Genomic DNA, 17,886 nt, shown 5'->3' on the forward strand with positions numbered 1-17,886 from the left:
GGGTTGCTACATACTTGTTAGTATTTCAGGGTAATTCACAAACACAAAGTAATCAGTGAATGCAACAGTTAACCAGACAACCCTACCTTCCTTTTCTAGCAGCCTAAAATCGTCAAAGTAACCACCCCCAATTCTGCCCTGGAGGGGCGAGACGCTCTTCCAGTCCTCTTCTTCAGCATGGATAGAATCTATTAACCACCAGCCATACTCTCCCTCTTCCTCCTCCTCTTCCCCTTCCCATTCATCATCAATTCCATCCTCATCAGAGCCTAGGGAGGAGTGTTGGAGCATAGATGAATTTAGAATGTGTACATGAGCAGACATGGCTTCACTTAGATATAATTTACCATTTGCAGATGACACAAAAACCCAGCATTATTGCTTTAAAATAGTTCTAAAATGTGAGTTAGGGATAGAAACAACTGTTGTGAAATCAGTAAAATCAATGTAAGTATAGTTAAATATACTAAATGTGAACTCTCTTGACCAACAGACACAAGCATATGCCCACACAAGACCAACAGTAGAAAATGTGAGTAGTTCTGAACCACCAGCATAAAAGTGAAAGAGCTGCCAGATTGTGAATTTGAAGGTACCAAAATAGTCCAAGACCATGTCTTATAATGAAGACATTGGAACCAAAACTTTTACTGTTGACTTTGTTGTGTACATTTCTCCCAACTTGGTGTAACAATGGTCTAAAATTAATATTTTTGCCTGCACTATATGGTCTCTTCCATACAATTTTTGTGCAAGATGAAACTCTTAAATCCCAGTGTTTTATACATACACATACAAACAACTGCAACCATCCTCGAATGGATTAATTGTAAACATGATTTTTATCCTTGTCTTGATCTCAGCAGAGGTTCTTGACACCCACTGAAAAGTTTCGAATGTCAAAGCATAGTGGTAAGTGCAAATTCGCACAAGTGTGTAGAGTCTATTGTGTTGTTAACAGAAAGATCTTCAAACATCAAATGTGCACACATAACGCCTTGACATCATGACATTGTACTGTACCTACCTTCTGTCTCATTACTACTCTGGGTTTGGTGCTCAGGCACCAATGCCTTCCCCTGACCCCGCCAATCTGACACCTTCTCCCCTGCCCTAGCAGTAGAGGGTTTCTGTGGGCTTCGCAAGACAGGTGAAGCAGACGATCTGCCTCCTTTTGTAGGAGTGGTAAACTCTGCAGACCAAAAAATAAATACCAATGCACACTAAAAGAACAAAAAATAATACAACAAAAAAGCAAACAAATAAAAAAACACAATTAACACAAAATAAAACATATTTTGAAGACAAAAATAAAATCCGATCAGGATAATGGGGAAATTGCACCTTTTATTAAGCATGCTACCAATCAAATTTTAGAAGAAACTTAACATTCATATGAAAATTATATTCTAAGTGGGGAGAAAAAGGTAAAAAATATGGTACAACATACTGGGCGGCTGTTGCGCTTTGGTGTCTTGCTGGTTGTCAGAGCCAGTTGGCTTCTTGCCAGTCGATTCCTAAAACACAACAAATTGAAAAAAAAAAAAAAAAAAAAAGCATTATACCAGGCATATGTTCAGAATTCACGTGTTGATCAAAACTAATGTTAGATGTTATTCAGGGGCAGACAAAAATTGAAGCATCTGATTATTCCTGTTCGTGAGTGGCAAGAAGACAGCGTATTTAAACCACACTTATGACACACAACAACACTGTTTCAACAGTGACAAGTAGCTTGTAAACCAACTACGGTGTATTCACAAACTCTTCACTTTTTCAGAAAACCAAGAAATGAAGCTGTTCTTATGACAGATGCATGAAGTCAGTATCACTACTCATGGCTATTAATCCCTTGAGGGCGAGTCCCGAGTATACTCGGGCAAGGGTCTATGGGAAATGCGTGTTGTAGCAAAATTAGTCCGTTCTCAACGGGTTAGAAGATTCAGGGCATGTATAGTTCATCCATACATGTATCATCAGTTAGAGCATTAGTGAATAATCCTTTTACAAAGGGCATCAGTCTAAATCATACAAACTTTTAAATACTTCATTGGCAAGCTGGATACTCATGCTCATGATACCACTTTCCCCTGCTCAAAACACGCCCACCTCCTCTTTCTGCCAGACTAGGCACACCACATCGCCATCCAAATGAAAGACTTGGCTTTGCTGGAAGAAGTCTTTCAGGCCCCCCAAGTACTTGATACCCTGGCGCTGGAACGGCGTGAGGCCCATGAAGACACTGAGTAGACGCTTGTCAGTAACTTCCAGTGGGCCGTGCTCCTGCAGCACCACACCAAATGTTCTGAAACAAAACATAACAAACTGTAATGAATCACTGGCAATGCAAACATGGCAAATGGGCTCCTGTGAGTCCAGAAAGTTGTGTGAATCACAAGCCCGGTCACTCCTGGTCATCAAGACAAGTAGAGATGTATGAAATATACAAATGGCGTGAGTGGTGCGAGTTCCCTACAATCTTACGCATGAAAGGGCACTATTTCATCTTGTCAAAATATGTTGTTCATTTAATTTAAACACAATGAACTTTTACAAATGTTTTTGTTGTTGTTGTGCAATGATTACACTGTCTGTAGACTACCAAGGGTACTTGGGCAAGCCAGTACTAGGAGAAGGTGAAAACAAGAATGCATGGATAAGTACCCAAGAGTCTCACCTATATAAATCAGCCTTTTCTGTTTTGTTCAATGATCTGTCCGCATTTGTGGATTGCCTCTTGGTGGGAGTGTGCATTCCTCGGCGAAACAAAGGTTGAGGCACCATTGGAGAAGGAAGAAGGGGAGGAATATCACTTTGGGGTTGTTGATGGGGTGAGGTGGGGGAAAAGGGGTCCGGAGGGCGATATGATCCTGGACTGATGTTAGTCCCAATGTTTGTAGACTGGTTTGGTGAAATCTGTCCCTGGTTTCCTGGAATGCTACAGGGCGGGACTGGAGTCGGCGGCAAGCCACTGGCAAACACCGGAGGCGGCAGTGGCTGGTAGGAGGACACAGGAAACATTGTGGCAGCAGTGGGCACTGGTGGGCAGTTGTTCCTAGTAGATGTTGGCACAAAGAGCGGTGTTGGAAGGCATGATAAAGGCTGAATTACTGTCAAATGTTGAGTCACTCCCGGTACAAAGGCATTCGCTTGGCAGGACAGGTTCCTCTGATAGGGCACATTTCCCTGGCATGCCATGTTCTCCTGGTTTGGAATGTTTCCTGGATGGGGTAGCAAACTTTGTCCACTTCTGGGTGGGGGTAGCAAACCCTGTCCACTGCTAGGTGCAGGAAGCAGCTGTCCTTGGTATTGACCAGAATTTGGTGGATACCTAATGAAATGTACAAGAGAAAAATGGTTATAAAGATGATAAATGTGACTGATTTCCTCCCTTAAAAAGGCAAATCCTACATTTAATAACAAATTTCAAAGTCATATTTTTTTAAATACTCCAATGATTCTACTATGATTCATATAAATATTCAATCACGTATAAAATAGACATCCTGCATGACCTAACTTTTGCTTGAATTAAAAAGGTACATACATCTATCTTTTGTAATGTACTGTTTATTAGACAACAAACTTTCTCTTTTTTTGAGGGGGGATTCAAAGGTAATTCAGAGACACAAATCATTTGGTCACAGTATATTTATGAAACATCAGAAGAATACATGTATGACTAACATGACCTTACATGATTACACACAAACTACAACATAAGAATCATGTCATATCAAACAATGTCAGAGTGATAATCAATGACAGGTTCTACTGACTTTTTATTTATACAATACACAAAAATTTTTGAAGTGGTGTGAATATCTGGAATTGGGAAACACTGAAATTTTGATAGAGGACATAAAGGGCATTTGGGAACAATCAGACATTTCACTGAAAAGTTAAATAAAGACATTTTATAATCTATTAATTGACTATCATCAATATGTGCCCTCAGCACTGGACAAGATGGTTACAACAGTTTTTGATGTCACAGTAGCGAAATGACACCAAGAAAATATCCAAAAAGAAAATTCAACACCATTTCATTCCTTGACTAGTTACTAACACTTATAATTTATGGATACTACATTTATTATTCCCGTTTTCTCTAGGAAAGTAACTATCACTGACGATAAGGACTATGTGTGAACATAAATTTTGTATCCTAAGTTTGCAGGTCTTATATATTCACTTAACCTTCCATACATTGTAGGATAAGTGAAGAAAGGAAGATTCCTCGAACTTTGCACTTCGCAAGAACAAAATTTAGCATCATGCTTTGAGATTGATGGGGCATGTTCCCTTGTACTACTAGTAAAAGAGAATCTACCATGAAAAAATTCTTCAGCAACAGGTTACAGCAAGCATTAGTATGCAGCATATCATTGTGTTTGTGTAAATGGTGTGAAACTATGGGAAGTATAGTGCAAGCAAGGCCAGTGGAATAAAAGAGTACAGAAAAGGAATAATTTAAATCTAAATTGCATAATCTTTGGAATACACAGATTTTCCCTGCTCCTGGGTCTTCATTCTTTAGCTGAAACAACTAATTGTCATTTATGCTGATCTTTCAATGAACATGGGGCTCGTGGATAAGCGCTTCAGCACCTTGGCAGAAAACTCATTGAGGGAACATTAGATATTGGATTAAAGAAGTAATCCCGAAACTAGCATGCAGTAGCTAGTTGACTGCCTGTTCAACCAGTACCACCCACTGCAGGGTTGGTTTGAGTGATTGTATTCCAGTATATAAATCCAAAAGAAATTTTGAATTCTGTAAAAATGTGAGCATGTGTATACTCTATTTTAGCTCTCTATGATATTGTACTAGACCCATGCTAACTTTATGAAACCATCAACACATACAGTATATGTACTACTCTCTGGCTACAATGCTGGGAAGATGGTGAACCCTATGCAAAGACTGTACAGTATCAGTTAATTTGAGTAAAACGTTGTCCAATCAACAATATTTCCAGAGTGGAGAAATGGTCGAACATAATGCTTGCATCATTGACATTGTGTTAAAATGAAGCCATGCAATTTATCATTCCCCTCTCTGAAAAAACAAAACAAAACAAAAACAAAAACAAAAAACAAAAACAAATGAGGGGCAAGTCAAGGCAATTAAAACATAACAATGAGGCTAAGACTAAAGAGGCAGGTATGAATTCAGACTGTGTAAAATCATCCGAGGAAAGAAATTCTAAGCATTAATTACCGTTGTCCTCCTGGTGAATACATTTTTCAGCAGCTTTGACGGTTAAAACAGCAGAATCAAATCCATGAGCAGAACCATGAAAGTCCAAGCTCTAAAAGAAAACATGTTTATAATTGAAGTTATGAAATATCATCAGATTGTCCCTCAATGAAATAATTTTGTATGACAGTACAACAAAGAACGTAACCATTAGGGACAGAGTATAGGAAGATATTCTAAGTACAAATGCTACATCCAAAGTGAGAAGTCTTTGACAATGATGCAATTTAACATTTAAACTTGTGAAAAACTGCAAATCTTTGCAGGTTATAATTTTTGTAGGTTAGTGAGTTTTTAGAACATAAATTTGTTTCTCTATTTAACATGCGTAAACACATTTCATGTTATATTCTGATTTCTTCAATGTAATCATGATTCATTTGATATATCATAATTCAGAAAATGATTTTAAAGCTTGTGTTTCTGACTATACCCAAGAAAATTATCTATTGATGTGTATAGCCACTCGCACTTTCTGAAAGTATGAGGAAAACCATGTCTCATGTTACCTTTCCACAAACAAAGTGAACATCTAGAGTGATCTTTATGTAATACTGCAGTCTAAGATTCTGCTCATCAACCTTTCATTGCTTCGGAAGAACCAAATGCCTTGAATAATGACTGGAGGGAAACTTGTGTCATAACTATAGCATCACTTCAGAGATTGAGTTGATTTGTAGATCTATGTTTTCATTTCATAATGCAAGGCTTTGGATTAAAGTTCCAAGGAAAACGAAGATAACAATGTAGAAAAGTTCAAAATGTACCCAGAACAATGCTAACTGTAAGTATAGCACTTAGCAGGATTTAACAAGAACCCAAACTTTCCAATTTATTTGAAATGAAAGCATTGCTCATAGTGTAATTCTTAATCTGTTATGTTTGAGACTGTTGCATTTCTTTTCTGTTCAAATAAACTGGACAATCATAACCATGTACAGTTTTGGGTGTTGCAATCTGTTCAAGAATGTCCTCCAAATAAAAAAAAAAAAATCATCCACTTTGCGGTATTTTAGCAGTGATTAGCATGAACTAAGTTTCAATGACAAGCTGTGTGGAAAATTGGTTGATCTAGCTACCATCACTTTCAACTGATGCACTAACAGGCATTTACAAGTACACAACATCATATAAGACAAAACAAAGAAATGCTGGGTTCTGTCACTACTTTTGTAGGTAAAAGACATCATTGTAATATGAAAACTACAGCCACATGGTAACATTCATTCAATTTCAATTTAAATCATTCACTGCATCTCATACACCTCCGGACAGACTAATTACATCAATTTTGCACTAATTTAAGTCATCTAAACCTCAGCTCTATGAATGCTGAAATAGAGTAAAGTCTCTATTAAAAACAAACAAACTCACAACTTGTATCCGATCTATAGACATGATGTATTATATTGTAACAATTTTTAAAAGCCATGCACTGGCAAGGATGTTCTAGTAAGTATTGTTATTTCAGGTGAACTTCCTTCAATTTATCTTTCAGCTTCAACAAGATTTTCTTTTTAACAATTGCTGAAAAAACTTTTTTTTTTTGGTACTCAGAGATGCTGAAGGTGTAGCTGTTGAATCTTACATGTGAACATGTTTTTCTTTTATTATTATATAATACAAGTCTTTTGTATTCAGCACTGACACATCTAACATGGTTAGGATATCTAGCATTTATAATCACTTCACTCTAGAGCCCTTCCACTTGCAAAATATGTAGAATTCTGTGTACACATGCAATGTTAGTCTACCACAAAAAGCCACAACTTAACATTGAACAAGATTACCAACTCAAAATCTGAACAGCTCAACACAGCAGCAACCAGCCTAGAGTAGCAGTAGGCCTATGCAGTATCAGACAGATTAGCAATGACGATGCAACGAAGGAGGCTAACCCTTAACCTTATTACTACTAGCAGCAACCACAACAAAATCAAAATAAACTAAAATTGAGGAAAGGAAGCAGCATCTTAACTCCCATAACTCCCATAGGCCTACCAGTCCTAGGCCTAAAGTAAACAGAAGTGCCCGGTCTTCCTGCAAGAGTTGCTCTCGAGTTTTCTTATAAACGTTTCAGAAGTTCTGTTGGATGTTGACCTGGCCTGAGGCCTGCTTCAAACTCAAACTGAGTCATTAACTCAACTAAATCCTGATTTCAATTTACAGTTCAGTATAGGTCTAGTTCAGTTCAGTTTATTCAAACCAAATCAAACATGACAAAAATACAAGACATAACTGCAAAAATTTAGAATGATAGGTTTGGGACCCCAGTGAAGCACAGCTCAGAACTGTCTAAAACTTATCAAAACTTTAATTAATTTAAAGTCACTAGACTATGTCACTTATTGTCACTTCACCCAGTGATGTGCTTGTCAGCCAGCAATGTGTTGCCGTCACTCAATCAAGTGTCCATCTAGTGTAGTAGGACCCCTTTAGGTAATCTACCAATAACCATTCTAAAAAAATCAAAAATAAAAAAAATAAAAACAAAGTTCAGCATGATCAGATGAGATATGGCGAGTTGGATCTTGCAAAGTAACTAACAATGTTAAAGGAGCTCACCTATTCACTGTTAAAGGTCTATTATGACTTTTCCTAGAGTCCAGACTAAAAGAAGAAGAAGCAGTGGCCAGTGCCAGTGCCAGTGCCAGTGCACTCCCTTGTTTCCAAGCAGATGTAATTTAGACTGATAGAGTAGAATCTAGAAGACTAGATCATAGTCACATGCATCTAACGATTCTGTAAGTGAAGAACATACAGGATCTAGCGATAGCCACAAGGGTCTATGTCTAGCTGGTTTGGGCACAATTTGAAATGCGACTAACGCTACAATCTAATCTAAATTTACCTCTCGTCTGTTGCGTTTCTTCACAAGTTTGATCCAGATCAATTTTAATGGTTGACAGCACTTCTCACAGTCACTTATCACATGCATGCACGACAATCCGAGTCCAAGAAAAGACTGAACAGAAGTGAAACTGACGCAAGTAACCAAACGCAGGTCCTCGCAAGTTTCTGCAATGGTCTTGGTGAAGAAAGTATGATGGGGCTACACACGGGTCTTTACGGGGTCCTCTTTCCAAACTACAGGCACCAGCTGGATGTGGAGCCACTCTCACTCGCGCGCCCCTCCGCTTGATCGCCCATGCGAGGTCTACATGTCTATGGCGCGCCATTTGCCCAATACTAGTTTATCGTTGATTACACGAGTTTATCGCCGAAGAACTCAGTTTATATTAAAAGTCGATGAACTACGTCGTTGTTGTTTTTTTTTTCAAGAAAAACTGTGTTTATCGAGCGGTACACTAAGTTTTTTTTACTCTGTTTATCAAAAGAAAAACCCAGTTTATCACAAGAAAAACTATGTTTATTGTGAATAACGTACCCGTAGTTCTTTTTCTTACTTACCGGTATAGGCCTACAGTTCATCGACTGATAATCTAAGTTTTACGGCGATAAACTAGGTTTTTTGCGGTCCATAAACTGAGTTTATAGATAATCAGAGTTAATCAAGCTTTGTCAGTAGTGGGCGCTTTTAGCTTAGCATTACCAGTGCTCGTGTGGGGTATTACCAGCCTCAGGTGTTAAACGACACTCATAGTCACATTGCAACAGTTGTTAAAATGACATATTTTACATAGCCTGCTGCAATTCATTTATGAGACTGAGCTCCCTTTCAGTAAAGCTTAAATAACCATAATTATCGATAAACTTAGTTTTTGCTTGATAAACAGGGTTTATTGTTAAACTCAGGGGCAGATCCATAATTTTTTAAAGAGGGGGTGCCTTCGCCAAAAAAAAAAAAGTTTTTTTTTCTTTTTATTCTTTTGTTATACCAAAAAAAAAGAGGGGCATGCACCCAGTGCAGCCCCACCTGGATCCTCCACTGAAACTTAGTTTTTTTTTTTTTTATAAACTCAGTGTATCAACAAAAAAGAAACTCTGTTTATCGAGCGAATTAAAAAATAAGTTTATTGATAAACCCTGATTATCAAATGAAAAACTAAGTTTATCATGATAAACTCAGTTTTTCACTCAATAAACAGAGTTTCCCTCGAAAAACTAAGTTTATCGACTAATAAATAAAAGTTTTAGGGGATAAACTAAGTTTATTGGTCGAAAAATTAAAGGACAAGTTCACCCTCATAAACATAAGGATTGAGAGAATGTAGCAATATTAGGAGAACACGTCATTGAAAGTTTGAGGAAAATCGGACAACCCGTTCAAAAGTTATGAATTTTTGAAGTTTTTGTGTAGTAACCGCTGGATGAGAAGACTACTGCACTGTATGAATAACTTAGATGTCACATGCGTACAACAATATAAGGAAAATATAAAGAGAATTTCACAAAATTCCATCTTTTGAAAGAAGTACATATTCCCTTGACTCGTTACCGACATATGTTAGGGGTAATATTATTCCCCCTGCTTTTAGAAAGAGACAAGTCAAGTGCTCTTTTATTATGCGAAAAAAGTGAAAATATGTTGAATTTTCTTTACATTTTCTTTATCCTGTTGTACGCATATGACTCACAAGCTGTATATAGTAGTCTCCTCATCCAGCGGTTCCAACACAAAAATTGTAAAAATTCATAACTTTTGCATCGATTGTCCAATTTTCCTCAAACTTTCACTGATGTGTTCTACTAATATTGGTGCATTTTCTCAATCCTTATGTTTATGAAGGTGAACTTGTCCTTTATCGGAATTATTGGACATATGGCGCGCCATACATGTCGCTTTTCGCTCGTGGTTGAACTGATGTGGATTGTGAGATGACGTGATTATGTAATCGACGAAGCTTCTCTGCGACATGCGCATGCTCTTGCTGTATTTTTTCCAGGAAACTTGGGGGGTGGGGGTGGGAGGGGGAGGGAGGATGGGGGAACAGAATTAGAACAGGCTGCGGCGCGCCGCGGCGGGGTGCGGAAATGTGGGAATCTGAAAGCGCGCACCACCGTTCATCAGGCACGTGCACAAACAAAAACTCAAAACAAAATACGACCGCTCTGGTCTGTCGCTAACGCTCATTTTGCGAAGAAAAAAAAAAATTCATGGTAATTCATCCGGTCACCGTATATGCAACGCAAGATGGACATCCTTTTCAACCAATCTCCTCCTTCCTTCACTCCACGTCTCGAAAAAATTTGCACTCCTGTTACAACTTTTCACAAAAAAAAGAAAAAAAAAAGAGCAGGTGACAATATCTGCTCCTGCAACTGTTGATCTGACCATGGAGCTGAACATTGTAGCTACATGATCTGACTCGTATTCTCTCCAAGGACTGTTGGGTAACTTATGTTTGGCTATAGGCTAAGTATCTGTTTCTGTCTCTAAATTTTATCTTTATAACAATACTTCTCGTGGAACTGCACTTCTATATACTCATCGGAGAATCCGTATCGGGCTATCTTCATTCTGTTATTGATCTCGGGGATTATCATTTGTGTCGCTCCATCACGTATACACGGTATTGGAACACGAGTAATTGCGAACGGATGATCATACTTTTGGTTGAGATGGGCTGGATTCAAGTTTGAACTTTTTTTTTTCAAATAAGCCACCAACAAGATTAAAGAGCATACGATTCTATGAGGAATTAAAAGTTCTTAGCAGTGATGAAAATCGGTTTTGAAATGGCTGAGATATCCACAAACGAAGTAAAACAAAGTGGTCCTTCACCTATTAGGACATTTTGTTTTTGGTTATTTAAACCTTTCAAAACCAATTTTCATCGAATAAACTTTGAATTCCTCTAGAATTGTCTGTTATTTTGTATTCCATAATTATGTTTCTCATTATGAAATGAGGTTTCTCGATGAGTATCTAAATTGAAAACAAATTGAAACGTGATACACCATCTCAACCAAAACTACATCAGACGGCATCATCAACATATTATAATAAAGTATAAACGTGCTTAGTTTTCTGTTATTGTGTTTTGGGAACAAAGGGCCTATTGACAGAAGTACCAGTGTTCTTACAACGTTGAAGGGATTGCTTGATATTGGTGGACATATGAGAATTGGGCTTTTAACCCTTTTTTTTGCGAAATAATACAGAGCATAATTATTCTAAGAGGAATTCAAAGTTTATTAGATGAAAATCGGTTTGCAATCGCTGAGACATCCGAAAACAAAGTAAAATAAGGCGATCCTATAATAATAAAAGGTGGCTCCACCTTTTATTGGAAATGCTCGTTTTTGGATATCTCAGCCATTTTAAAACCGATTTTCATCAAATAAACGTTGAATCCCTTTGGGAATTACATGCTCCTTAATGTTTCATGAGGTTTGTTTGTTTGTTTGTTTGTTTGTTTGTTTGTTTTTTTTTTTTGCCGTGAGATATATATATATATATATATATATATATAAGATATGAGAAAGGGAGGAGAAATCGGTGCGTAGCTTTGACATCGTTATTCCTCTTACTGTTCTTCCTTTTTTTTTTTGGAAAAGCGCAAGAGTTGAAAAATTGGTCTCCGCCAGGAATCGAACCCGGATCTTTGGCATGGAACGCCAACGCCTTAACCGCTCGGCCACAGAGACGTCATAGCGATTCAGGCAGACCCAAGCTCGAATACCCGACGGACCAACCTTTCAACTCTTTAGCATACGTTCCTTTTTGGGGCAGAGAGTTATGAATAACGACCAGCCGCGTGCCTCAGCTGGATCTGCAATGAGATTCACGTAGCGGTGAATTGGGATAACGTTTTTGCGAAAGAGATCACCGCTACAACAGCTTTTTGGCTTCTCCTGAATAATTTTGCAAATTATGAGATATGAGAAAGGGAGGAGAAATCGGTGCGTAGCTTTGACATCGTTATAGGCCTATATATATATATATATATATATATATATATATATATATATAGGCCTATTATATATGTATATATATATAATATATATATATATATATATATAATATATATATATATATATATATATATATGTGTGTGTGTGTGTGTGTGTGTGTTTATAATTATGTATATATATTTATAATGTAAACATTAGGTCCTGCAGGCATCATCAATGAATATTTGATATCGTAAGTAAGGTACATCAACTTGTATATAGGGACCTAAACATGTTTTAAATTAGTAGAAGCGCTCTTTCCTAATCGTTGTACTTTCGAATGGCACATAATAACGAAGTTAAAGGGACTGTACAGTAGTGGTTGAGGTGGGGATTCATGTTTTGAACATTCCTAAGTGAGATAATGAGAAACCTCTTATGAAATATGAAAGAGCATGTGATTTTAAGATGGATTCGAAGTTTATTTAATGAAAATTGGTTTTCAAATGGCTGAGATATCCCAAAAAGTGATAATAATAAAAGGCGACATGCCCCACCTTTATTAGGATCTCTTTGTTTCACCTTGTTTTTGGATATCTCAGCCATTTCAAAACCGATTTTCATCAAATAAACTTTTGATGCCCCATAGAATTGCATGCTCTTTGACATCTCATAGAGTGGTTTCTGAATATCTCGCAAAATGTTAAAAGCTAAATCCTCACCCCGACCACAACTGTACACACCCTTTAAAATAGGTAGGGCCTATTAATTAGCTCGTAAAGCATGGCACAGACGGTCCGTAAATGACATTCCAACAATGGATGGCTATAGGCTACTTCTGAACGTTCAAGCAGTCATTGAGCATTATAGTTTCAACAGCATCACTATGGTAATTCCATTGCAGAAATCAGTGACTATTAAGTACTGTTCGTAATTCTCGTAAAGATTTCTTTATGTCAAGGTAACTTTATGTCAAGAGGTGCTGCTATAGAGACTTCAGTGTGAACAGGGAGGTGGAAGAGAGAAAGAATTCACTTTTTAACTGTAGCCCAAATATTCTACAAAACTTAATGCGTTCTCGAGTGAAAGGCTCCGATAGGTCGTAAATGTGTCAAGAATGTCCTCTCTGCTGACCAGATGGGAATGAATAACCTTCCAGACCCGAAACGTAGCTGAATTTGCTCTGTTTTCTGGAATCTTGACGTCACAGTGTTTCTTGCTACGATGAATCATTCTTCAATGCTCTTGAATTCATTAAAAAATCTCGCTAACTGAGGTATGTAGGCCTATTCAAATACTAAAAACGCATCTAAGCAGAATTATTATTCATACTGCATAAGGAATACACAATAATGATAACTGACAACTGATCGATTCTTTTGTGCATTTCGACATAGTAAATCATCATTTCACTGTATGATCAAAGAACCAATTACAGTATATATTACATTTAACTGAATACTGCTGCATAGGGCCTACTCATATTATTCCCAATAAACAAGATTTGGAAGCAAAGGAAGGAAGGATGAAGAATGCGAATAAGAAAAAGAGAAGGGGGTATTCTAGTGCACACACCAATATCTTGACCACATCATGAATACTTTCAAGACGAGCGTTTCCTCCACAACGCGGTCACACACGCGATGTCACCCATCAAGATCGATGGTATGGAAGCAGCAAATTTCAGTTGATATGCATCTGCGAATTGTCAACTCTATCTTTTAATCAGCTTTTGCAACAAGACCTTAATAGGAGCTTGATAACCGATAAACAATGTCATATCAACCAATCCGTATCTAAGGTATAGGTTTGAGCCATATGTTTCAGATATCAGATATATAATATACGACAATGAAAATCTCATGCGCACAAATGAATGCACATTCTCGTCACTCAGGTGCTCATCATAACAAAGAACAACTAGGCCTATATCAACACAATTTGAAGAAGCAACAATATTATCATTGATCTATGGCACAAGTGGTATAGCCTATAGATAATCCTACCGTGCATTATCTATGAACAAAAATTAGGCCTAGACTCAAACCAGACTTCGTACAGTTTAAGTTTGACAAAGAAGATAACTTACCACACAGTGCCGTAAATGCCAGAGATGCAGATAGTTTAGAATACGCTAACACAAATTCTTCTCGCCTCTTAAAATATCTTGATGTCACAAAGATGTCAGAACAAAATGATCGAGGAGAGAAAAACTTCCCTTTTTATTGGGTTTAAAATACACTTCAAAAAATACGTTTCTTACTTTAAGTTCCAATCCCTGCACTCACCAACCGTTTTTGCGTCACTTTTGCTACCACCCTGCTGGGGTGAAGGGCTATGACGAGGTCACAGCTTGTAGACCGAAGGATTGGGAGTGGACATTATGCCCATATTTGGCAAGTAAAAGCGGGAAATGTGACCTGACGGTGTTGATTTCCTGATACATAATGACTCATGATAACTCCTTTTCTGGAAAACGCATTGTTTTGTTACTAGTTGAGTATTGATTCTAAGAAATCTTTTCTTTCTTTCTTTTTCAGAACACAATGACTGTTTTTTTCAGTGACTTGACCATAATTATTTCAATGTGGTTGAGCGTTCTTACAACAAAATGCTAGAGTGTTGATTATACTTTTGATATATAGAAGACGTTATGATTACATACCTGTACAAACTATTACAGGCTTGTCCATTTCATCTGCTCTTGATGAAGATTTGAGGTACACGTGTATAATTTTATTGAAAAAACGAGAAAAAAAAAAGAAAGAAAAGTGGTTCAAACCATTCACCGACTTCTTTATTGATAGAAACAGTGTAGGAGATAATTATTGATGTTTAGTTGCATTTTGCCCTTTCAATTTGGTTTAGTTCTGCTTAGAAAATTGTGTGAATATTAACTGAGCCATTAGAGAAAGGTGTCAAAGGGGAATTCAACACCAACAATATTTTTTTAAATAAGAAAGTAAATTGGTGAAAATGTAGAAACATTTTTGTTTAATTTCAGGACGAGTAAACTGCCAAAGGTATTCGATGAGGTACAGCATTTTGTAGATATATGCCAGTGTTCATAAATACTTACTAGATGATCTACAACAACAAAATTTACTTACCATAACTTTGCGCTATTCTCACACAAAATATTCATTTGTTTATACAGAACCAAGTGTTTGTAATTAATTAATAGATGATCTTTAAAAAAAAGGATGCACGAAGGTTTGCTGTATTTACATGAAGATTGAAGACGGTTCAGATTGGAATTGTGTTGTTGTTGTTGTTTTTTCTGTTGTTTGTTCACTTTTTATCAGCTTATTTGCATTACAGTGGACTCCCATTATAACGAAGTCCTCGGGACCGGCAGTTTTCTTTTGTTATATCAAAATTTCGTTATAACCGAACAAATAAACAATGAAGAACCAAGAGCGGATAATTTTGCGGCGTGAATTCTTACTTCGTTGTAACCGGAATTTCGTTATAACCGTGTTCGTTACAACAGGAGTGCACTGTATTTACTAGATATTAATTACAGTGCCCATGTCAGTGAATTGTATCTGGCAATTAATCTATAATAATAGAACTGTAGACCCCTTCTTCCTCTCCTACAGTCCTTCCTTTCTTTCTTCCTTCCTTCTCTCTACTAACTGCCCCTTCCCAATGCCTCTTTCTGCCTGTATAATACCACTTTCCACTTACCTTGAATATTGTCGTAATTCTCGTGTTTTTTTTTTAATCTACAAGTGTATGTTCAGAAACTCCAACACCAAGCACCTTCTGATCGGGAGATTCTCCTGCCTGAAACCCCTAGCAAACGGGAGACTCCAATTTAATGTGCGCGCGAAGCACATATCACGAGCGCAAAGGGCGAAGTTCCTTGCGGTCGGGGTCCAGGGCCCGCTTGGCTCAAGGGCCCTGCAAGCTCGGTTCTAGATGCTCTCTCGTGCTATCTAAGGCTTATTTTTCAACATACAATGATATTAAAGTAAGAAATCATTTCAAGCGGGGGACACAGAGCCAGGGAGGGAGAAATTAAATCTCAAACGGGAGACCGGGAGATTTTGCAAAATGGGCTTTCGGCGGGAGATCTCCCGTCGAAAACGGGAGAGTTGGAGTCTGTGTTTGTTTCATTGCTTGTAATACTGTCTGTTTTGTCATATGAAAGTATCTAATAAACCTTCATTAATCAATCAATCAATCTTCATGTTTGTCCTGTTTGTGTCTTTGTTTCACTGGTTTGTTTTTGTGTGTTTGTGTGTTTGCTTCTTTGTTCTGCCATTGCTTTACTTATTTTTTCTCTTGTATTTAAAGTCCAATTCATTTTGTGGCTCACATCTCTACTAAGCATATACATGTAGTTTCATATCTACACGATGTATTTACACTGTGCACTTGCTCATTTTCTTTTTCTGCTTTCCAGTGTATGTCAGAATATTCTAACAAATTGATTTGTTGTAATTATTTCATAGAGCCATGGACAAAATTTTGCCACAATCAATTTCTTTCATGCATGCATCCAATGATTACAGAGGCAATGGCAAATTTATTGAATGCATGTCTTGCTGTCTCTTGCTACAAGTGTGCTATAGCATGTATACAGTGGCTGTCGTCAGTGATCGTAATGATTATTTTATATCAAATGATGGGCCAGAAAAAATCAATGCACAGCTCTTAACCGATACAATTGCAGAGTTTTCTGAGCGTGTATTATAAATGATAGATGTATAAACTGATTGCATTAAGGCATTAAGACATTTCATTTTTAGATCTGTAAAAGCTCTTTTATTGTGTGGTCATCACTGCCACATCTAATTTGCACATGTTGCTGTAATGGATATTGCTGTTCTGTGAAAAATTCCTTAAGTAAATTCTTGTTTGATTTTTTTTTTCATCTGCAAACTTATATTGCTCTCTCAGTATGCTTTTATACTATTTGAACATGGAGTAATAATTGTCTTGCAAGATGACAATACAGCACTGCTGATTGTAGAAAAATAAAGACTTTGTGTGTTGACACCAAAACAATACAGCTCCAATGTACACTTCCAAATTGTAATCATTCATTCATCAAAAAATGCCTTCAAGCAAATAAGACATGACAACTAATTGAATGAATTTCTTCGCAACTGAATCTACTTGACAAGACTTGCAGGTACAATGTATTTCAGTTCAGTTCAGTTTATTTCTGCATTCTGTTTTCAATATAAAATGTAACAAAATTTGAAAATATGTCATGAATCATATGAACTGTACCAACAAATTACTGTATACGCCATATATTTAGCGAGTCTAAATTTTTGTTAATCGGGACTTCCTGATGATTTCGCGAGTGGTTAAATTCGCGATTGTGGAGTCCTGTACTGAACAGAGAAATGTTTACGCGTATGTCACAGTCACATTGGTATCACAGTCAATATTTTCGCACATCTTTAATGTCGCGAATAGCACCTGACTCGTGAAATTTGCATAAATAAAACATTGCAAAATATTTGGCATATACAGTAAAACATATTATGGAACACAATTTAATCAATACATTAATGCATATTATGAAACACAATTTCAATGCATGATGATACTCAACAAATTACAGAAGATCACAGAACATTTGAATTTTACTCTGACATAATTTAACAGCTGATTGCCTTTTATTTGATCGACTTATAAAGTGAGTTCAACATATTTGAATAATGCACCATATACATTGTCAATCACTCAAACATAGCACACTCAGAGGTTTCCTGTGTTCTGACAAACAGTTTCTAGTAACTGCACAACTCCTTGGTCCATGCATAAGAGAAAAATTTACACATTATTTGAAATAATCTAAAGCC

General features: G+C 37.1%; 1 protein-coding gene across 1 annotated transcript in view; it reads right to left on the minus strand.

Annotated features, from left to right (window-relative positions):
* Positions 1-3,125: 3,125 nt before the first annotated feature.
* Positions 3,126-17,886, minus strand: part of LOC139740344 (macrophage mannose receptor 1-like) — a 99,655-nt gene continuing 84,894 nt past the window's right edge. Inside the window, exon 44 of the mRNA XM_071650938.1 lies at positions 3,126-3,331. Coding sequence (XP_071507039.1) covers positions 3,126-3,331 — 206 coding nt within the window. The remainder of the gene's footprint in view (positions 3,332-17,886) is intronic.

Source organism: Diadema antillarum, unplaced genomic scaffold (genome assembly GCF_040938485.1).
Source record: "Diadema antillarum isolate AM-2024a unplaced genomic scaffold, OU_Dant_1.0 seq00000847_RagTag, whole genome shotgun sequence".
In the NCBI taxonomy this organism is placed as follows: domain Eukaryota; kingdom Metazoa; phylum Echinodermata; class Echinoidea; order Diadematoida; family Diadematidae; genus Diadema; species Diadema antillarum.